The sequence below is a fragment of the Lonchura striata genome, chromosome 3, assembly GCF_050655825.1.
Source record: "Lonchura striata isolate lonStrDom1 chromosome 3, ASM5065582v1, whole genome shotgun sequence".
In the NCBI taxonomy this organism is placed as follows: domain Eukaryota; kingdom Metazoa; phylum Chordata; class Aves; order Passeriformes; family Estrildidae; genus Lonchura; species Lonchura striata.
The window spans coordinates 89,841,574-89,865,166 of record NC_140705.1 but is presented as its reverse complement, the minus strand read 5'-3'; the positions used below and the strand labels follow the sequence as shown (position 1 = coordinate 89,865,166).

The window sequence follows — 23,593 nt, the reverse complement described above, 5'->3', positions numbered from 1 at the left end:
AGGAGACTGGGGAAACAGCAAGGTAATTTTTTTTTTTTAATGAAATGTTTTAAATTTTTGCTTTGACCATGGTGTGGTTTGGCTTCTCATCAGCTACTTGAATAAACAATTACAGTTCAAGTCAGTCTGACTTTTTTTTTTTTTTTTTTACAATATCTGAAAACTTATGCATTAGAAGATGTTAAGTCCGGTTAATTCTGAGCTAAGCTTTTTGTTCTATGGTTTTATTATGATAAAAAAATCTCTAAACCATCTTGTGACTACTCAGTGAGATGAGCCCTTGCAAGTATGTGGGAAGACCCCATTTCCTGCACTATGTTGATAGAATATTATTTTGCCGGAATTTACCTGCATCCTAGTTTTCCTTCTTTCTGCTGGTTAGTTCTGTGTGTTTAAAACCTTCAATGTTCTGTTTTTCTGAGACTCTAATAGCAACCACATCTTTGCCCACAGATGAGCAATGTTGGGGTGAAGTTGCTCCAGGTGGGGCAGGGCAGTTTTACAAGTCTGGTTCCCTCAAAGGTGTTTACTTCCCCCAGCTTCACATTCCTCATACTTCCCTTCCCAGCTTCCCCTGCTCACAAGATGCCAGCCTGAGTATTCCATGGCTTACAAAGCCAACAGGAATGTGGGTAATTTTCAGCTGGGTTGGCCAGTTGGGTTTGTGCAGTTCTCAGGGGTTCCTGCGGGAATGCTGATGCTGTTTGAAATGCCGTTGTAGTGTGGGCTTGGACTGGGATACATTGGTTGTGAAATTGGATCTAGTGCAGGGGGAGGTGTTTGTGTGCATGGAACCTAAGAGGGAAAAGGAAGGACTGGAGGGTGGAAAGGTCTAAAAGACTAACAGAAGAAAGAGCTGGCAGAGTAAATTTTTAAGGAGAAGAAAAGTGAGCTCAGAGGTAGGGAAGGAGAGCATCTCTAACATTGCTGCTCTGTGAGTACCTGGAGGAAGAAGCAGCCACTGCAGACATGAAGGAGCTGGAGCCTAGGATCAGAGTGCCACTGCTGAGACACAAACTTGGAGATCCTGGAATGCCTGTCTGGAAAGCTCTGGAGCACATATCATCAGTTCTTATTCATGAGAGGTCTCTGGCTGCCACTTTAAGGTTCAGCAGCTCTTAAAGGACACAAGGATAACTTAGTGCATTCTGTGGGAATCACTGTCTTAGGTGTGAAACCAGTTCACCAAATCAGTTTGCAGGAAGGAGGCTTGGTGCAGTAGTTGTTTTTGGAAAAGTTTGACATGATTGGTACTGTTGGATTTTAAACAGTGAAAGTGTGAGAAAGTGGGGAGGCAGCAGATTGAGGAGTTTCTGAGGCATGGCAGGCTGCTGGAAGTATGGGAGAGAGTAAAGGACAGGCTTTATTCTGAAGTGAATGAGTCTGATTTAACTACTGGCTCCTTCAAGGTAGAAGAGAACTGATTTAAAAGGAGGAGCAGACATCATTTGGAAGGGAAATCATGCAGCAACGAAATTCTTACAGAACTGACAGAAATCAGAAAATGCCTAGGAATGACAATGAGTGTGTTTGCGTGTATTGCTTTTCCATCTTTACTTTTCTTAAGTAAAAAAAAAAATCTTTCTTTTAAATGCTTCAGAACCAATTGTATCTGTACTTGGAGCTGCATGTGCCCCTAAACAGAGGTGTTGCAAATCAAGAGTATCCACAGAGCTGATACTCAGAGGAACATAAAGGCCTAAGATTGAAATTGGTTGTGAGGATGCAAATTAACTGAACAAGATAATTTCTGCTAAGGAGCAAAAGACAAGTCAAGCTGAAGTCCAGGAAGAGAAGCCCTGCTACATGTGTCACTGCCCCTTTTGGTAGTGGCGCAGACTTAGCTAAGTTCCATAGAAAACTGCAGCCTCAGTGTGCTGCTTCCTGTATTTTCAGGAATAAACTCAATTATATTTCTAGGTACAGAAACCCAAAGGGAAATCATGTCTGTAACCACTGTATTAATTAGCAGTGATTAATAAATAAGACCAGTAGAAGTTGGGCAGTGTGTGAGATGTAGAATGCATAAACAGGAAAATAACAGGTTCTCCAATTTGTGCAAATACCTGCCTATTTTTGACATTAGTTTGGCATTAGTTTCAGTATTTCCATGACTTCTCTATTCTGTTTTCTTTACATGGCATTTGTATCTTTTAAAGAGCCAGTTTGGTTAACTTTCAGTTCTTTGTAATCTCCAAGAGGGAAATTTAGGAGTGATTCAAACTTCTGCAATGAAAAGGCTGCTCAGTGAGTTGGACTTACCATCCTGCTTGTTAAAGCAGGGTCAGTTGGGGGGGTGAGGAAAGTGTTAGAAATGTATGTGTAAGATTCTGCAAGATAAAATCAGCTTTGTTGCTACTAAATTTTCAACAATTTCTTGCTGTCAAGTTTGAAGGAATTAATTAGTGTTAATTGTTAGTGAAACAAGGCTCACAAAATAGGGAAAACAGAGGGTTTATTAACCTTTGATGCTGGGCAGGGTTTCTTTGGTTTTTTTGTTGTTGTGTTTGGGTTTTTTTGTTGGTTTGGTTTGGTTTTTTGTTTTGTTTTGTTTTAGAGACTATCTATAGCAAAAGATCTGTCTTTTGTGGTAAGCTTGACCTAAATTGCGTGATGGAGTTCTTGGTTTCTTCAGTGCTGTGCTTTGGCTTTCAGAGAGTCAACTGTCCTGGTAATTTATAGTGTTAAAAATAAAAGGTGATACTGAGTGATAGCCATCTTTTAGTCTGCTTCTCCATCTTGAGCTTTGTCCAGTGTTTTGTAGGATCTTTAGAGCCTTCTAGGACATAGACAGGAAAAGTGGTTTTTAAAGTTTGATGATATCCTGTTCAGAGGCTGCTTTTTGGATAGTTTTTTATTTGTATGTATGCATATGTATGGTAATGTGGATGTATGTGCATACATGATGTCCTTATTTCAAAGAAGTCATAAGTATTTGTTCAGTGTGATTATTCTATTCTGTGAAGTGGTTTTCTTCTGAACTTTGCTTTCTGATCCATGCCCACAGACTTTCATTAGCTTTAGCTTTTGGGAACCTGTATGGATGGATCACACAGGACCTTGCAAGACTGAGGTTGGAGAGGAGGTTGAGGCAGGGATGCTGAAGAGCTCAGTGCTCTTGGAGAACCTTTCCCACAGTTTGCTTGTGAAGTGGATTTGTGTGTGTAATACTTGAAATGTCACGTGGAATGTTGAGATTAAAACTTAGATGTGTTGTAAATGCGGAGATCCACTTAAAAGGAATGTTGACCTTGGTTTGTGTAGCAGTTAGATAATTGTACAAATGTTTGGAAATTGAGGACAAGGAGGAAGCAAGAATTGTGTACTGGTAGTTGGGGAAAAGTGTGTGGCCAGGAGGCAGTATCCAGTGCCCCGGGATATGATCAGGTGCTGCCTAAGTAGGGCTGTAGACCTACTGTTGTTGGCTTTATTTGAGTGTAGAAGCATTTTTAGAGGGAAGTGGGACATTTGATAATCCCTCAGTGAAGCATTTGGGGTTTGAACTCAGTACAGAACTGTTCTGGTTTCCTCTGTAGCAAATGTGGTAAGCCTTTATCATTTTGCCAATTAGTGATTCATTATGGTTAAATGTCATGATAGATGTGTCTATATTTGAAAGCAATGATCATCAGCTCAGTCTGAAACAACCTTATATGTACACAGCACATTGTTCTTATCTTGATAGTTTTGTTTGCTTGTTTTTTCTCAGTCTTTGTCTAATCAGGAAAAGGAAGTTGAGGTCTCAGGTCATCTCAAAATGCAGGCATTTAAAAATCGGGGGGCGGGAAAATCCCCCAGCAAAACAAAAAACCAAACCCAAGGTGTCTGGTTAATCAGTAAAGTTGTTCAAAGTTCATACTTTAAAGTACACATCAATCAGGAGTTCCCAGTAAAGCTTATGAGGAATATTTGATAAAAATAGAATTACAAGAAGGGTCTGTTCTCAATCACAAACTTTTGCAGCAGTTTTCAAGAACATTGTGCACTTTGAGTTTCCAAGTTACTTGCCTCTAAGCCTTATTAACCAAATCTACATGTTTTTGCTTCAGTAAAGTATTTATTTTCCATGCAGTTAATCAAAAGCAGTTTCTAATAACAGAACAATTGCACCTTGGGTTTTTTCCTCCTAAAAAAGTGATTATTTTTGTTTATGTATTTGTTTTTGTTTTCTTTAGTATCAGACGTTGAAGGTGGTGATGCTTTGCAGCTCAGAAAGGAACATGCCCTCAAGATATTTGCTTACATCAATTCATGGACACAAAGGTAATTTTGGATTAAGTTGGAATGCTGAGGATGATGAATCTCAACAGCAGTTTTTCCTTTTTAAAATACAGTAGAGCGATTGGAATTAGCAAATTATTAATGTGTAGCTAAGTGATACCTGGAGAATAGAGACTGTTATACTACCTAGAAAATAAAAACAAACTCGTTACCCAGTGCATTTTGGGAAAAGCATATTTTGAATGCAGTTGGCATTCTGGATGCTGTAATAATTGTGTAGAAAAACAAACAGCTCTGCTGTGGTGATAAACAATGTGTCTTGCTGCTTTACCATGTAATTGTGGGACCATCTTCTGCAAAGGTATGGTAAGGTAAGAAGAATTTAAGAAAAAGTGACTGAATGGAACCATCATGTTAATTTTTTCTGCATGTTCGAATACTCTGAGTCAAGGTGATGAAGGATTGCAGCCTGTAGCTAATAAACTGATAAAGAAAATGCTTTGCATGTTTTTGTCTCAAATTGCATTATTCCTTTCAATCTAGTATTTAAATTACTATTGCTTTGAGCTTGTTTCTTTAAAGTAATGTTATCATCACATTATGATATAATGATAAATTACTTCACAGTGACTTTTTTCTAGCACAAGGAAATATATGGGTATTACTTTTTAGAAAGAATCTGCAGTGAAGGTAGTTGGGATTTAGTGTTGAGCAGTAGTTTTAAGACCAAAGTGAATCCATTAAATCATAAGTAATACTGGGGAAAAGCATAGAGGATAAATCAGAAAGTATTAGTCAGGTATTTAGAAGACTGAAAAAGAAAAAAAAATGGAATGTCACATTTTTGATACCTGTGATAGGTAAAAAAATAGGAAACCACCTCTTCCTCATTTTGCCCAAAAATTACAAGCCAAGTTCATTTTCTTCTGCCATGTGCTTTTAGATACAGAGAAGGAATTTTTATATCAAAATAAACAGCAGGCACGGAGACCAGACTCCTGACATTTCTTGACAGATCCTAGATGCCAAGTTTGTCAGAGAACAATTGCAACCCAGTTTTCCAGGTCATCATCTGTTCAGAGTTTCGTTCTGTTCTACAGCTTGACAAATCCAACCCAAAGAAAAAAACAAAGATTGGGAAATATTTAACTCTTTATTTTCTTCTGGTTTCCTTGTTGCTTTCCATATATAGTGGTTTCATACTGGAAGAGCCTGGAGAATAGTTCTTAAGCTGGTTAAAGGAGAATCTAACAAAGAGGCCACAGGAAAGAGTTCTGGTTGACATTTTAATTTCATGTCCTGTCTCTACTTTACCAAATGGGCTTTTGAGAGTTTTGCTAGTTTTGGGTTTGAGGCCTTCCTTAAGAACTACTTTTGACTTTGTTGCCTGTGGTTTAAATCTCTGCTTTCCTTCAGAAGATCACTTGGTGACTGGTCCTGATGAGCACCTTTTTCTTCTAACTGCATGTAGCATTTCCATTTCAGTTTTCTTCTGGGCATTATTATGTTCAAATAAGTAGCATGCTCATTTTTTATTGATCTCCTCAAGTTTTGGTGGAGCTCTTCTTCCACATTCCAGCAGAGAAAGACTCAATAGGTTTTTCACATACCTGTCTTGGGAAAGAATTCACCAGTATGTGAGGAGCCTTCACCAGACTGTTTTCTTTGTTATTGAGGATGATTTGTTGCTCTTAAGTGGGGCAGTAATTTGTAGGCATAAGTGATGGACCTTTTGAACATAATCTTCTCTCAGGATAAATGCTTGAGGATACACTGGTTTTGCCTGCAGTCCCTTGTTGTCATTTGTTAACATGAAAATACATTTCCAAGTAAATGGCAAGAATGTTTTTCACATGGATGAAACTCCATTTACACAATATTAAAGGGATTTTTCTTCCTGCAGAAATGGAGCAAAGGGGTTTAGATGCTTCAGTCACTGTACCTGTGCTGGAATTAGGGAATCCTGAATGTTTCCTTTTTGTCTAACCCACTGAAAAAAAAATCTGAAAGTATGTGCTTTAAGAGCTGTAGCTCAAGGGCATGTTTGTGTTCCATCAAGAGAGGCAGCACCCTCTCCCTGTCATAGCTCTGGGTTCTCTTGATTTTTTTTTTTACCCTAAAAACTATAATTTATTAATCCCAGTCTCTAAATTAAATGCTGCATTTGCAGAAAAAGAAATTAATTGCTACTTTCTGATGATTTCTTGCCCTGTCTTTTGTCTACTGATTTCTTTTTGAAGTGGTACATGTGATTTTTGTATTATTTTAATATCTGACAACTCCGGTTGTGGACTGGAGTCCATTGTTCTCCATCTGACAGGAGATAGAGAAGATCTTTGCTGAAAGACAGCTCCCAGTTTGTCGCAGTTACATTGAGTCAGAAAGAGCAGAGTCCATTTCCCGGAGTCTGTCACAAGCATGTAGCCTTAATTTTGTTCTCCAGTAAATAAGGACAGTGCAGTGATGGCTTTCTTTGTTGTGTTCTTCAGGATTTAAATCCTTTACAGGAATATCCTCCTGTAAAAAACAACCTTTTTTGTTAAAATGAAGGGAGGTGCTTGTTTGTATGGAAGAAGCAGCTGTTTCCTGACAGTAGGTTTAGGGTACCTACCTCAGGGGTTTATACACCCACAGTCTATTTGGCATCCACAGTTAATCCTGGCCCACAACTAGAGTTGCATTCGAGATTTTGAACTTGATGGTTTAATTGATTTTTTAATGATATTGTCAAAGGGATGTTTTCCCCTCTTGTTCTTTGCAGTTTGCAGTGGGTCAGTAGATAAACAGGGCAATAATCTCTGAACCTGCCAAGTGAAGAAAGTACTGAAGATACTTGAGCTGCCTTTTCCTATATGGATTAAGGATATCAGTGTGCATGGGATCACCATCCAAATGCAGATAAAGGAAGTGAACTTAAATACTCCATTAAAAATAAAATTACTTTGCAGCCCTGTTGATTTGAAAATAACAGTAATGAGTTCTTACATAGCTGACAAGAATGTCAGGATGATTTATTGCAGTAGAGAGTAGTAGAGAAAACCCAATGAGGAAATGGAGTCAGAAACATAGTGAAAAACGTTACTTCTTCAGTAGCACAGTGACCTTACCCACAAGACTTTTTTTTCTGTATTTTACTTGCTGTACCAGCTGCTAAATGATAACAGGGACTTCAAAGTTTTGGTAAGCATTTGGCAATAATGGGATGTCCTCAAGGCTTAAGGAAGGTTCTGTGACTCCCACTTGCTGCTGGGTAGAGTCTGTTTCATTTGGATTTCCTTCATTTTATGATTCTGTCAAATGACTTGTTTAAAATGTTTTAATGTGAAGAGTTCTCTTGGTTAAGTACCCACCTGATTTTAACTGTAGTAATTTTCATTTATTTTTTGTTCTCTTTTCTTACAGACAATGTTTATGCTGTTTCAAGGAGTATAAACATCTGGAGATCTTTAACCAAGTAGTTTGTGCGCTTATTAACTTAGTGATTGCCCAAGTCCAAGCTCTGCGGGACCAGCTCTGTAAACATTGCACTATTAATATAGATTCAGCATGGCCAGAGCAGAGTAATCATGCTGATGAGCCCCTGAATGTAGAAAGAGAGTCTCAACAAGAAGAAAATGGAGAAAGACAAAAACTTCTAGAGAAAAAGTTTGATTCTGCAAGAACTTGTATCCTGAGCGAGGAGGAGCCTGCAAAGAGCACGGAGGCTTGTAGCTTATGGAGTACTGATGAGAAGGAGAAGCTGCTGCTGTGTGTGGCAAAAATCTTTCAGATTCAGTTTCCTCTGTACACAGCTTATAAGCATAATACTCACCCCACAATAGAGGTATATCTTCTCTTTGTGTCTATCTTGAATTACTTGGTGAAAGGTTAATTGTTGTCATTAATGAGCAGATTGGTGTTTATTGCTTTCACTCTGGATGGGCACATTCAGCTTGCCTGTTGACTTCAGTAGAGCCTTTCAGAGAAACTTTCTAAATGGCACATATTCTTCCACTTTCTTTAAAATTGTTATAAGTAATATATTGATAAGAGCTGGCTGGAACTGTAATTGTTGTGCTGTTTAAATAACAGGCAAAAAAGGGACTATAGTGAAGCCTTTCTTCCAGAAGGTAACCCATTAATAGTTTACTGATTTTTCTATCCAGTCTGTGGTTCTAGAAGCAAAAGTTCATAAACTAAACTTTGTGCAAGACCAAAGTTGTTAGAACAGTTGGTTAATTGACTGGAATAGCTGAGCTCTACACAGGTTGCTTTGTTCCAGGATGCTGATTTTTCTCTCTGATACTTGTTATGGCTGCCATTCACATTTTCCCTATTTTCCTCTTAAAAAAAAAAAAATATTCCAAAATCTTGCCACGTTTAATTCACAGTTTCTGAGATAAATATAGTAGTGTTAGCATTTCCTAATGGAAACAACTGTTTTTGGAACGATTGGCTTTTGATCCAACTTGTGGTAGTCTAATAACATGTAAAGAGTTATTTTGCAATATTTGTATGCAGATTAGATGTACATTTCACTATATAGGAAAAGATTTATCCAACCAACTGAGAAAGTCCGAGTGGAGAATTAAAGTGCAGCTCACCCACTCCTTTTATTTTATATTTAGAGAGTTGTGGAAGCTCACTGGAGCCCTGAGGGTTGAAATTTACTTTATAAACTTAAGTCCAAAATGAGAAGATGCTGAGTCAGATATAATAATGTAAGTTAGTGTGGTCACAACATCTGAGCAGTTCTAATTGAATGGATGCTGCCCTGTCTGATAAGAAATGAAGTTAAAACTCTCTACACAGCAGGTTTTTTAGGTGGGCTGGATTTTGGTCTTGTTCTTCTTCTCCAAACCATATGGGCATAAGTTAACAGAGGTAGTTTCAAGTGTATATGCATAGATATAAAGTGAATTGATTTATTTTCCTGCACTCCTGTGGGACAAGTACTAAGACGGGCTTCAGAGGAATGTGGAATGAACAATTCTGGAACAGCTTTTCTGTGGACTATCACACATCCTTCTTTTAAATTACTATTTCATGTATTTTTTTCTTCTCTTTGAATTTCACTTCCAAACAATCAAAAGAAAATCTCCAGGTGCCTGATGGGATTTCTTTTTCCCTTGGTGTACAGCCTTGGAGTGATTTAGACCCAGATCTGTTGTAACTTGCTGTACTGTGATGATGCCCATCACTCCAGACATGCTAATGTATATATATGTATCATCTCTTATACATCACTTGAATGATCAAATACATTCATTAGCTATCCTAAAAACATAAGGGGAAGCTGGGAAGAAAACCACTTTCCTGAGGTACAGGCAGGTAAGGGATTTTTTTTTCCTTTCTGCTAGACTTCTTGTGTTTCCAGGTCTGGATTATGGAGATGTGCCAACCTGCCATATTTGTATACTATTTTTGGGGGGAGATTTTTAAATTTTGCTTTTAAAAGGTCCCAGCATCAATAATTTTTCTTACAAACTGATCTTTTCTGTATCCAGGAAGCACTAGGATTCTGTTATTCTGCTGTTTAAATGTCAAAACCTTCTGCTCCTATGGCTGACTCACTGAAGTTAGAATTAGATTTTGGGTTTCAGTCTAGAGCACAGACTTAGCTGAACTGAGACAAGTTATTAGTCCCAGTAATAAGAGCTCTTCTTGCTTTGAATCAGGCTTGATTTCAGTCCTGAAGAGGTTGTAAGATAAAAACATTTCTGCATTAGCTATAGTTGTAAACAAATCCCTGAACATCCTAAATTTGCCAAAAATTTGTTGAGTGAAGCTGGTGTAGCACTTCCTCTCCCACTAAACATTTCCTTTGCCCTGGAAAAAGGGAAACTTGCTGATCCAGAACAAACTCAAGTCTCCACTCTGACTGACTTCAGAAATTCCTTGTTTTAGATTTTTGGGGTGAACTTTAACAATTTCATGGAGTTAACACATCCATTAAGGTTTTGCTGTGCCTAGAAATGGCCTCTTTGGCTGCCATTTAGGAATTTCCAGTGTAAGTCTTTCCCACAGTAACAATTAGCGATCAATATTTCCCTTGTCCTTTGTTCCAAGACACCTCCAAGGACTTTGTTCTTAATGGCAGCAGACAATTCTTGACATCTAATCCCTACTCAGCTATTTGCCAAAGCCATTTTACACTGGACTGTCTGGTGGAGAAGGAAAACATTCATGTGGAAGCAGGAGGTTTTCCCTTGTTCAGGAGTTGATGAAGCTGGATGAAAATGAGCAGCAAAGCAAGATTTGTTTGTAGTCAGAAAGGTGTCTCTACCTTTAGGGTCATACAGATCTTTCCTTAAATGATATGGGCTAAGAATTGTTTTTGTCCCTTAAAACATATCTAAAATGAGAGTGAAGACTGTAACAGCATGATTGGTATCCAGAAGAGCCACATACCTCTCTTGAAATTTATCAATATTTTTGGTGCCCACAGGGGTATTTGTGTCTGTTTTTCATCCTAAACAAAATTAACTCAAAGTATTTTTAAAAATATGGTTGGTTTTTTTTGAGAAATGTTCATTCTTTGGCACTATTTTTTTTTTTTTGGGATACTTTTATCCCTTGCATACAGGGTGGTTTATAACTGAGTTTTTCATACTCAGTGCAGCAAGTAAAATACCTGGAATGGGCACTTCAGAGGAGGGGAAAAAAGGATTTATAAAAGGAAGCTCTTAAAATCCTGTAGAGAAGGAAGCAACAATGTGAAGTGCACTCCTGAACTTTGCACTGTTCAGAATGAACAATGAATCTGAAGGGAGTTCCCTGACCATTTAACAGGTTTTGACAGAGAATGAAACGAAAGAGGAAACAAAATCAGTTGTTGAGGTGTCTGTAGCTGCAGTTGCCGGCTCTTTGGGGTCTTGTGCTGTCTGCTTTTCCTTTTCAAGTAAATATTTTCTTGGAAGATGCGTGCTTTCTCCCAAAGTTGTGTCCAGGTCAGACCTCAGCCAGTGTATTTTATTATGGAATGTTTGGAAGGGACCTTAAAGCTCATCTCATTCTAGTCCCCTGCCATGGGGACACCTTCCACTATTCCAGCTTGGTCCAAGCCCCATCCAGCCCTAAGCATTTCCAGGGATCAGGGGCAGCCACAGCTTCTCTGGGTACCCTGTGCCACGGCCTCCCCACCGTCACAGGGAAGAATGTCTTCTTGATCCCAAATCTAGCCCTGCCCTCTGGCAGTTTGAAGCCATACCCCGTTTTCTTTTTGCTGTGTGGCTTTGGGACAATACTATCCCTGCCTACCTTTCTCAAAAGTCCTTCTCCAGCTTTTCTCCAGGTAAAGGTCTTGGAAAGCTGCTCTAGCTTCTCCTGAAGTCATGATGGGCTTTAATGCCATATTAGATTCTCATGAGGAGTTCTCTTATTTCCTCATACATTTGAAGGAGTTAAGAGGAGGAGAGTAAGGAACTCTCAGACTGTTGTGTTTCCCATCTGCAAGAACAGAAGTCACATTTGTAGACTCAGACTCTCAAAGCAGCCTTTTCCAAGCTTTGCAGGATTCGTGCAACTGCCCTCTGTGAGTTTGGGATTTCTGCATTCGAAGAACTGCAGGTCACTTGTTTCTTCAAGAAAACTAATGAAATTTCTCACACCATTTCTGCAGTTTTCATGAGCAGAGCACTGAACACCTTTTCTTGCTGCTTAAAAACATACCACCTACTGCCTTCAAAGCTGTTGTAAAAATAACTGGTAGAGTATCACGAGTTCAGGCATGACTTGGAGTTCAGCAGAAAAAAAAAAAGAAAATAAATGCTTAACTATAATATGAGCATATTGAATAATTCAAAATGTTTGTATCACACTTAATCCATCCAAAATTGCTTGCCTCCAGCATCCTCTGGTACAGTTCGAAGAAGCTTACTCCTACACAGCTATTTAAAATATATTCAGGAAATTTCATTTAAAAACTTAACTTTGTCACTATCAATACTGGGTGAGAAGAAGAGGATTGTGTGGCTTTACCTACAAGTATCCATGGCAATTTGGGTTTTACAGCCGCTTTTTATACCTTCAGTGCCCTTTTGCCCCCAGCAAGTGCATGAAACCCACAGTATGTTATAACCCTAATAAAGAAACTTCCTCTCTACTGCCCAACAAGTGGATGCTGTCGACATTAAAAGGAAAAGCTATTTTCTTAAACCATTTTCAGTTTAGTGCTTCTAGAAGATAGACTTCTTGTTGCAGCAAGTAGCTAACAGTGTGATAGGGTGATAGAATTCCTTCCCCTTCTTCACTTATCTCCTGTAAAAGTCTGACATTTATTTTGTACGAGGTGTATTTCCATGGCAATGAGTATTTTGACATGTTAACCCTTTAAATCATTTCAAGTAGGATCTAGGATGTCCTGCAGTTCATATAAATTCTGATGTTTGCATATATGTCTCATTTTTATTAGAAATTGCATTTCAAACTCCTGGATTGGTTCAGTTCTGTATTTCCCAGGCTGGTGTGACAGACTATGCCCTTGGCCATATTCCCACTGAAAAAATTTGTGATCTGAACAGGGGTGGGATTAAAAAATAATCTGTTCACCCAGCCTTTGAGAGACACTGCTGAAATGTTCTCTTTAGTATATTTGTATATTTATATATATTAAAAGAGGTAAAAAGTATGGAAAGGTCTGTTTTGCAGTGGAAAAGTAGAGCAAAGCTTGAGCTTCTGTCTTCCTCTGAGTGAGGAATTTGGGTTTTGTATTGTTGACTGTGATACCTGGTATATGGCAGTTGATTTTTTTTTTTTAATTCTATAAATGTGTTTTTATTGCTTGAGTTAATTTTAATTTTTTTATTTAAACAGGATATTTCTGCTCAAGAAAGCAATATATTAGGGGCGTTCTGTGATATGAATGTAAGTTGTCCACTTTTAAATAAGCTGCACATTTCCTAGAAACTTAAAATAACCTATGTGTTCTATGGATTTATGTTATACTCATGTAGCTTTTGAATTTCTTCTGTGTCTGAATGATCTAGTACTGATTTCGTCTATTGTTTTTTGACTCTTTCTAGGATGTAGAAGTACCATTGCACTTGCTTCGTTATGTGTGTCTGTTTTGTGGAAAAAATGGCCTTTCCCTCATGAAGGATTGTTTTGAGTACGGAACCCCGGAGACGCTGCCATTCCTCATAGCACATGCATTTATCACAGTGGTGTCTAATGTAAGTATTCCCTTCAACTCCTCCACTTAAACACAACAAAGAAAAGGAATCTGAAGTCTGCAAGAACTCTCTGGGACTGGGGAGGGATAAAAAGGCTGTACATTTTCCATGTTGGGAATGAGGCTTGCTCATGCACAGAGTTTCATTATCCAAACCCTCTGCATCTGCTGGCAGCACACAAGGACTTTTCCAAGTTGTGCCTAGATAGGAAGATTGTAACAGCCCCCAAAGATACTTCAAAGAATGTTATCAAAGGTCTTTCCTGTCCCTGAAATTATGCCATGGAAATGGTTTTAGTTTCTTCAGGGTATTTTAATTTCTTAGCTATTCCCTATGAGGTATAGAGGAAAAGCCTGTGGTTTTTTTTTCTTTTCAATTTCCTGTGATTTTATACCATTATACACATTTGCAGCATAGAGGTAATGATCTTTTTTCCCCACTTAGCTTTAGAATGCATATCCTCCATCATGTCTGCATTTTGAAATCACAGGGATTTTTGATTGGCAGAATTACGAATTGATTTTAGTGGAGATTGGTGCTAAAAATAAAACCCAGTCCCTGAAGAAGGACCTATGAAGACTTAATGTAATGTCAGGATAGAAGTTGTGACCTGTCTTGTGGATGGGCAAAAAGAAAACCAGAAGTTTGTTGTACTTTGTACAGGGTGAGTTTGACATGATTTTGACACTGATTGCAATTTGAAATATTTCAAATCAGATCCTTCCTCCCACACATCTTCCCTCCTTCCTTGTTGCTGTTACTGCCCAGCCAGGAGGATGTTATTTATGGGGGAACCAATGATTGAAATCAAGCTGGTGATAGGGGTCTCTATCCCACTCTGCTGATCTTTAGTGTGGTAATTCTGATTTGCAGGCCAGAGAACAAATGGGTGAGGCCATGATCTACTCCATTCTTTCGCTTGCCCTGGAGGGCTGGTTCAGCACCTCTGCATGTTTGGTTGTGAGAGATGTTCTCTGTTTGGGAGATGTTCTCTGCTGGCCCTTTTGTCTGAGCTGATGAGTTCTTCTCCAGCTGCTGCCTGTGCAGTCCCCTTCAAACCATCTGCTGAAAATGTGTGTTCTTGTATTACTCTGGTTCAGAAGGAAATTTTGGTCATGGAACCGAACATTTTTTACCTTTTTGTTTTATTTTTTGTGAGAAGTGGCAAGGCTGCTGGGCTGCTTGAATAATGCATGGCAGCTTCCTAGCACACCAGCATGTTTTTAAAGCAGCATTCTGACTGCAAATCCCATTTCCTGGGTATCCTACGTCAGTGCAACTGCCTTTCTTTGTTGTCCTTTGTAGAAGTCTTTGTTTTTCTCTATCATAAATTGTTTATTTTCTTTAATCTTAGTGATGTGCCCTGTTCCAAAATACTTCTCAGCAGTTTCTCATTTCAGATATTTACTTAGCAACTTTGCATTTCTCTTTGGTTCTAGTAGGTAACCCATTAAGCTGGCTCTTGCAAACAGTGTTATATGAGTTCTATGGCTAAACCTAGCAGATAAAATGAAATTCAACCCAAACCATAACCAAAAGACTGTTTCTTCAACTGCTTCCAGCATTGCAGTTTTTCCCATTCAACAAGCATCTTTCTTTTGAGCTCTGTCTGGCTTTGCTGACAAATCTGTGTGAGTTGAGGAAAACTGTTTAAAAAATTTATATTTAGATTTTATTTTTATGTGTCAGTCCACTACAGAAAGTCTTAGAAAATGTTCTAATGTAATGTGCTTTATTCATCCACTTGCTACATTTTGGTATCACTCAGTGTACTTGGAAGCACTGCTGCTGCCTTACAAATGCAGTATATTTATTGCAGCCAAATGAGGCAGCTATTTTTTTTTTGGACAAAATAAATTTTACCTTGCCAATATTAAAAAAAAAAAAGGTATTTCTCCACCTCTCTAATGATGCATGAACTTAGGATTTTGATGTAATATTTCTCTTTCCCTGTTTGTTTTTATATAATTTCACTGTATAATTTATAGCTCTTAGGTAAATATAAATAATTGAAGAAATGTTTCTGATTGTGAATCAGTTCAGCAAACTCCACTAAAACAAAAATAATCATTCACAAAACTGAACAAGATAGTGGTGGTCTCAGCAAGAACGCTTGCTAATCTGCCTTGGTTTTATCCCAGCACATTTGATTTTATGGAATGTGGAGATATTTATTCCAATAATAGCTCTGCAGTGTCAATTGTTACCTTGTTCCCAATGTGTAAAGCCAGCCCACGGTGTGTAGTAATCCTTAAATACAATTTCACAGCTGTAGTAACTCTTGAGAATGGCAGTTAAGTAGCCATTCTTGTAAAAATTCCTTGAAATACCCATGCTGGAATTTTCTTTCAAGTCTGTAAGATGAAAGTGTTCTTTAGCCACTACCTTCTAGAAATTAATTACCTCTAGTAAAGGGCAAATAATAGGAAAAAAAAACTCTCTGAAACTTGAGAACAGAACAGATGTAGTGAATACTTTGTCTTAAAAGCAGATGGAAGCAAAAAGTGATGTAATTTTATTTTTTGTCATTTTACAGATGCTAGTTGATGTAATTTTATGTATTTGTATGTCATTTTAACAAGTTAGTATGCAAATGTGAGTCCACGTTCAAAATCACAATTTCATTTGTAAAGTTTGACATGATTTAATTGAATTCTGAGGCTGAATGTTGTGTGTAGTGCAAGTTTACAGATGCATGATTTCTACTTCGGAGTTGGAATTAATACAGAGTGAAGGTTACTGTGAACAGTGAAAGCTATAAAAACAAAATGATCAAAACATTTCATACTATTATTTCACAAAGAAATGTATTTTTTTTGGTGTTTCATACTGTATTTGAAGCAGAGTACATGGTGTTAAAAATCAAATTGTGTAATCACAATAGTATTTGTCAACCCTGTAATTCCTTAAATGTTATTTAATGCCTGTTTCTAGAGCCGGCATCTTCTAGTGACACTTTGTATCTTTGTGATGTTAGCATTTTTTTCCTTCTTGAGGCTTCCAGTTGGATCAGAAGCATATTACAAGCCTGGTCTTTTTTTACACTGGGAAGATTTGGCTGGTTTGTCTTGCAAAAGTAGGTTATATTGTTACTGTGCAGTGCTTGTTGTCTCGTTAAAAGTAAGCCTGCAAATATTTTTGTCAGAATTGACTCAAAAAGTTCCTTGGCAAATGCTGGAAATGTTGAAAAGAAACTACTGAGGAGTTTGACTGCAGCCTAATATTTTTCTCTCCTTTCAAGAAGGAATATATACATTTTCTGTATATGGAATTGAGTCCTTAGGCAGAATTTCTTGCATCAGCTGCAAAGCTGAAATTCTTTCCAGAGCAGAGGTGGGGATGCAGAGGGCCCTGAGTGAGTGACAGGGTTGCTTTTCACAAGGGCTGTGCAAAGTGCACATGATTGAATTTACATTGAATTTATGTGGGCAGGAGCAGCAGCTGCTGCTGCTTCATCTGTGCTCCATCCCTTACCTGGCACAGAGTAACAGGTTTAACAGGCTCTGAATTCCTTTTTGAAATGCAGATGGCACTTCTGACTTTGCCTCTGGAAGTCGTTTGGTTGGTGCTTTTCTTCACAGTGGTGTTAAGTAGTTGTTTCAGGTTGTTTGTTTTTGGTTTTTTTCTCTGCGTTTATTTTCTTCCTGCGTTCAGCTTTGCAAAGGTGGTAAATGCAGAATGGTAAATATGAGAAGTGTAAATATGGTAGTAAAATACTGTGCTTGATCACTGCTTGTAAAACATCTTATTTTATAGGATATGTAAGCCCTAAGAAGCAAAACAACACAAGTATCAAACAGTGTAGAGTCAAACAGATTTAGGAGCGGTTTGCAAGGAACTGAAAGAATGGAATAATTTTCATGTAAACTTTTAAAGAAAAAGGAAAAAAAACCCACAAGGCTGACTAGCAGTTTTTCCTACTGAAGAAATGACAGAAACTACAAAAATACACTTGAGCAGTATGATACTAGTTATACAATGTCTGTATTTTCCAGCTGACTAGCAGGAAAGATGCAAATCCTCTTTATGAGTCAAAAAAGCATTCCTCAGGTACCAGTTTGGAAAATCAGAAAATTAAGAAATTGAACAAAAACCACCAAGAAAGCCTTTTTTTTAAAGTGGGGTTGCACTTGTAAATGTACCAAGAGTATTTCAGTTTTTTACCATTCTCTTTAAATGTCATTAATTAAATTGTTATTTGTTTCTGTTTTTGCATTATAGATCAGAATATGGCTACACATCCCTGCTGTCATGCAGCACATTATACCCTTTAGGACTTATGTTATCAGGTAAATTTTTGTTTTAAGAATTTTTCTTGTGGGACTTTTTGACAGCACCTATATCTAATTGCAGCTGCTACTTTTAATTGTGCAAGTTGTTGCTCTGACTATCATTTCGACAAGGAGGGTAAAGGTAATGGTTAGAGTTAGTTTGGGCAGCTCCTTGCATCTGATTTCAGTATCTGTCAGATCGATCTTGTTAAGAACCTCATGAGTGTGACATCCAGCCCTATTCTGACATATTGGGCCAGGTGCAGTTGTACTTCAGTCTCCCCCTCACTGTGATATCTTCATAAAACTACAAGTTTGCAGTGAGATGCTGGAAGTACAAGAGCAATGTGCAGTCATGAGATTTCAGACCCTGAGTTTGAACACAGCTTCATATTCTGATGTTCTGGATTTCCAGCTGGCAGGAGCTGAAGTGTGATCAAAAGTCTACTGGCACTTTTATGTAGCTAAATATACCCAGTCCCAAAGATTTTCTTTATATCAAGCTGTCTATCATGAAAATAACACTTTCAAATTGAAGTACTTGTAGAGGTATTTAATTATACAAGCAGTTTGTTTTTATTGGCTTTCTCAGGACAATAGAAACATTTCAGTGAACTGCTGATGAAATTATCTCTGTGTGTGTATCTGCCTGGAGGTGGAGGGGTGTGGTCACAGCTAATTCCCATTCCAGTGGCCCAACATAAAATTTTCCTGGTGCAGGCCACTGGTTTTGCATAGACTCACAGCTCCTCCAAGGCTCTGGGTTTCCTCTAAATAATATTAGAAATGTACTTACACTGCTCATAACAAAAAATGGGCCTTTACACATTATTCTGTTTTAACTATACCAGTATAAAATAACACTCAACAAAAATAATTACATTGGCAACAAACAGACTCCCAGAACAATGAGACTGGGAATTGTTTCATATTTTAAAATAGTCTGGTTTTATATTGACTGTAAAAATTTAAGTACTGACTTGGCTGTCAATCTGTTTGCTGGACTGTAGTTTCTACTACAATGATACCAGCAGAGAGAAGAGTATTTTGATCTTTTATTGAAACACATCACTCTTGAGTTACAGTAAGTCCAGCCATGTGCACTCCTGTAATGCTGATGTGCTATCTTTGAAATCTTCCAAAGGTAATTATTAATCATGAGGCAGTTGAGAGAGGGCAAGCAGAGGATTTTCAAGTGCTTGTCTCTGTACATACTCCATAAATGGTTGTAGGTGTACCTGGGAATTTGGTCATGAGCCTTTCCTGTTTTTTTGCAATGTATGGAAATGAAAAAGAGCATTGAGGGATCAGCAGTTAAGTGTCAGGCTGATAATAAGGAGCTACTTGAGGGAGACAGAATAACTCATCCTGTAGTTGCTGTGCTAATACTTGCTTGTCATCCTGTAACGCTTAAAGCATTTTCTATTTTATAACTGTAGGTGTAATTGGGGTCACTGCAATGTATAGAAGATTTTTTTATGGGGTCCTCATGTCTTCCTCTTTACCTATTAGAATATTTGATTTTCAGTGTGATTTGTTAGCAGCTTCTTGCCATAAATAATGCCCCTGATGTCTGTTCATAGAATTTACAATAAGTTCACATCAATCAGAAAGATAACACTGACACGGGATACAACCATAGAAAACCCAGCTTAGACCAGGAAGGTGTTGTTCTCCCAGTTATTTTTTACAGCTGAATCCTGATGGGTTCTGAGGTTTCTCAGTGTTACAAAATTCAGAGCTTTTTTAGTGCAGATTTGCTTATGGAGTGGGACTGAAGCTTGGAGGCCATATAGCAAAAATAAGCTCTGGCGCTGTACCTTTATGTGGGACAGAAGTGAACACAGATGCCTTCAGGGAAGGATGACTTTCCTGATGCATGCAGCTCACCCCACGTGGTTGTCAAACTTAGAGATCTTGGCTTAGCAGCTTGGGTCTCTGGGTCTCCATCTGCTTTTACTTCAGGAAAAAGACAGAAAAAAGGGGACACAATCCTGGACACAGCAGCACAGCACCTTCTAAAGAAATGCTGCAGAGCTTCTGCTGCTGTGCAAACTACAGGGAGGTTTGGAGAGGGTTTTAGCCCAGAAGGAGCTCCTGGGGCTCTGATTTAGTTCCAGTTGCTGCTCCTGTAGATTCCTTGCAGGAAGTGCATTTTGCAGGGCTGACCAGCAAGAGAGATCACCTGACTGACATCTCAGCAGCACTTTTTATCAGCTGAGGTTACCCTCATAGTAATTTCTACAAGGAGTGGATGAAGAAAATAGCATAAGTGTGTATTTGTAGAGAGGAGACCACTGCTAGAATTTGCAGAGATCATAGACACATTCCTGTCATTATTGCTAACACTAGAAAAATATTAATAAATGTTTTTTTTCTGCCTGACCAATGGAGTACAGCCATTTACATCTTGCCTCTGAAAGGCCTGTGTTTTTAAGTAGATTAGGAAACAAATAAAGGATTAAATTTAAAATTGCATGAAATTAAATTTACATCTTTCAGTAAGGTAGCAAAGTGATTTTGGCCTGCTCAGAAGGAAGCTCTTACTGATCCTAATGCTTTAGAATTCTGCATTTAAAATTGCAAAATTCCCATTAAATGAGACTTTCAAAAGTGACTAAAGAAAATAAGTCCTGGCTTACTGCAGTTGTAAATGAGGGTGAATTGATGATGTCTGTTTATGAGCTAAAACATTGGTTCCTTGTCTTCTGCCTCAAGATCAGAGATGAGAGATGCTCTATGGGGTTCCAGATCCTGGATGTCTCAGGAGTGCAGGAGCTCTCAGCAGTGGTTTTTTGAGGACAGTGTTTTCTCAGTGGTGAGGCTGTTGGCTGAAAGTGCTATGGAGAATTCTGTCCTGCAGAAAGTGCAGCAGTACCACTGCCCAGGAGCATGTTTGGTTCCATCCTTTTTCTGCTTCCATCTTCTTCTCCCTGTCTCCTGCTTGGAGATGGATATGGAGACATTTTTTGTGAAGGATTCTGCCCCAGTTAGGCAGAAACAGAACAATCTGTGCTGGAGCACTTTGAGAGGGATTTCCAGGTGGCAGTGGCTCCTGGGTGGCTGTGGCACAGGGTACACACAGCACTGGTATATGCAGAGGAAGTGGAAACTCCAAACAATTCCTGATCCATGATGCTTCCCACAGAAAATGTGGCTGAAAGAATTCAGATTCCTCTACTATATTAAAAATATTAATCTTAAAATGGGGTGTTGGGAGTACCCAAGATCACTCCTTGCCACTACATGACATGAAAACCTTTTGTAATGAGCCTTGAAGGTTTTAATCACAAAATATTTGCCTCCTCCAAAACATCTGAAAATTTAAAGTAAAAAGAATAGAAATATCTGAAGACAATAACCAGACACTTCAGGAAAACTGACTCATTCTGCTGGATGCCCTTTTGCAGCTATGGTCCAAAGGAGTCAGATTAAGGGAAAAAAAGATGATTTCACAGCTGAGTAGCTGAAGTCCTGAAGTATAAGATGTGATTGTAAGCATTACATTTGCATGGAATTGCATGTTTAAAACTGAACTCTCTCTGTCCCCAGATACAGCAAAGTGAAATAATTTAAGTAGGTTAAAACTGGTATTGAAAAAATTAAATGTAGGTACTATATATTAAGTATGCCAGGCAGGCAGGACAGATCCTATAGTATGTGGAGTATCCTTTCTGCAGATGTATAAAAAAGTTATGTTTTATTCTGAAAATCTCATTTAGGCAAAAACTCAAGATTAAATAGATTATACTGGCATATAATGAATCTCTTCCTTGAAGACTTAATGCTCATCAGACTCAAAAAGATAAAAATGTAGGAATTAAAAAAATAATGAAGGACAGAATGGAAGCTATTATTAAGCCATTACAGGAGTCAGTCACACATTCACATTTCTATACTGTCTATACAGTTCTGATCTTTCCATCCTGCAGATAATAACAGAACTACCTCGGTGATGGGAGGAGTCAAAGGTGGCAATAAAAAATTTACATTGAGAGGAGGAGAGACTGAGTCTAGGAGGGTGGGGTTTTTTTTATTTCAACAGGGCAATTCATATCATGTATGAATGACATGAAGATAACAAGTAGGAAATGGTAATTCACAGATTTTTAAAAACAAGGAATGGTGAACGTGCCATCCAATTGTCAGGTTGCAGATGGAAGAAATGAAAGGAGTTTGTTTTTCACTCAAGCATAATTGTCAAACTGACTGGCACAGGTTAATGAGAAAGCCAAAAGTATAAATAGAAAGAGATAAATGAATTCACAGTAGTAGATGGGCTCATCTATTTTTTTATACATGGGATAAATCTTTAATCTGCTTTTAGACAGGCTATTTTGGGTTAAACAGATCTTTTCCTTGCTCCACTGCTCTTACATGAGGCAACACAGCAAATTTACAGGTAGTCAGTGTAGGGGAAGGTGTGAGTTAATTGCCAGTGCTAGGTAAAGATCTCTTTTTTGTTAATAATAATGTTATACCTCTAAAAACATAAAGTGTTACTGATGCAGACAGGTTTAAGCCATTCTATCTTTCCACAATAAATAAAGGAGGTGTGGCCTACTTGGCAAGTTTCTGTGGTTTTAATCTCTGTAGTAAAGATATGATCATGTTTGATTTATGACCGGTGTAGTAGTGCCAATAAATTCTCTAGTGTTGGCTGCTGTTACACTTCTAAAGAGAAATTTGCCATCTTCTGGTTCTTTTTAGGTTGGAAAACCCTGTTGTGTTAAAAATTGTGTGGTAACAAGTGCTCTGTTCTCTGTAGCTTGCTTTAGGGCCTTGGCAGAACAGAAGATACTGTTAAAGTACTTCTGTAGCTATGAAAATGCACCTACACCATAGTTCCACTTACCATAAAGTGCAATTATTTTAAAAACACACTCTCGATATTATAATACAGAAAGCATGACACAAATCTGATTCAGGTTCAAAATGTCGGTGTAAATGTGAATTGTATAAATGAGAGTAGGTTTAGACTGATAATCTTGCATTAAAATAAGAAATATTCTGTTTTATAAACTATATAATGTAATTACTTCACCAAACTTTGTAGTGTGAGGATGATTTCAGGTCCAAATTCTGTTACAGACATTGAGTGAAGCCACCAAAGCACCCTTCCTATGTGTATGTAGGTGTGTCCATGCCCCTGCTCAGTGCATGCCAGCACTCATCTGTCCTTTGTAAAGTGAGAGAGTTTGTGTGATGTGTTTGGACATGTCTGAGGTCTTTAGAAATGCTTCATTAAACGATTGAGTCTGAGTTGATATGAATTACGGACATGGAAAAGCTCTGGGAACCAGACCTGATGAGAGTTTGTATATAAAAATGGGTCTGATACTGCTGAGAGTCACAGATTCATGAAGGTTGGAAAACACCCCTAAGATGGAGTCCAGCCTTTGACCCAGCCCTGCCATGTTCACCACTAAACCATGTCTCCAGGTGCCACTTCTGCCCCTTTTTTGAATATTTCCAGGGATGGCAACTCCAAATCCCACAACTCTGTACCTGCGTAGGGTGTGGAGCTTAACTATGGTCTCCATTCTTTCATTCACTGCCTCTCCCATAAAAGAAATGCTCAGTATTTCATTTGCTGTTGGTACAGCTGGACAGAGATGCTGGAGGTCCCTGTCAGTAGGACAGGACATACAGGATGGTGGGTAGAACACAAATGCTGTCATCACTATGCTGGTGACAGATACCTCATTTGCTAATCACAAATGATTGTTTGGTGAGACGGACCAGGACGTTTTCTCCGCAGAGTGAAACAGCTCTCACCTGTCTGCAGGTTAAGGGCAGGTCACTGGGTCTGCTCTGCTGCTGCACTTTTTCAGTGAATGGTCCCTTTCCATTCCTACTTCGCTTCTGCTCAGAGCTGATAGCGCAGAAGCAGCATTTTCTTGCCAGGACTTGATTTCCAGTGCTCCACACAAGAAGACAAATTTCACA

General features: G+C 38.4%; 1 protein-coding gene across 10 annotated transcripts in view; it reads left to right on the top strand.

Moving 5' to 3' along the window:
• USP34 (ubiquitin specific peptidase 34) overlaps positions 1–23,593 on the top strand; it is a 115,664-nt gene that overhangs the window by 13,113 nt on the left and 78,958 nt on the right. For all 10 annotated transcript variants that reach the window (XM_021527497.3, XM_085576967.1, XM_085576968.1 and 7 more), the window contains exons 2-6: positions 4,176–4,263; positions 7,624–8,044; positions 13,015–13,065; positions 13,224–13,373; positions 17,595–17,662. In XM_021527497.3, coding sequence (XP_021383172.2) covers positions 4,176–4,263; positions 7,624–8,044; positions 13,015–13,065; positions 13,224–13,373; positions 17,595–17,662 — 778 coding nt within the window. The remainder of the gene's footprint in view (positions 1–4,175; positions 4,264–7,623; positions 8,045–13,014; positions 13,066–13,223; positions 13,374–17,594; positions 17,663–23,593) is intronic.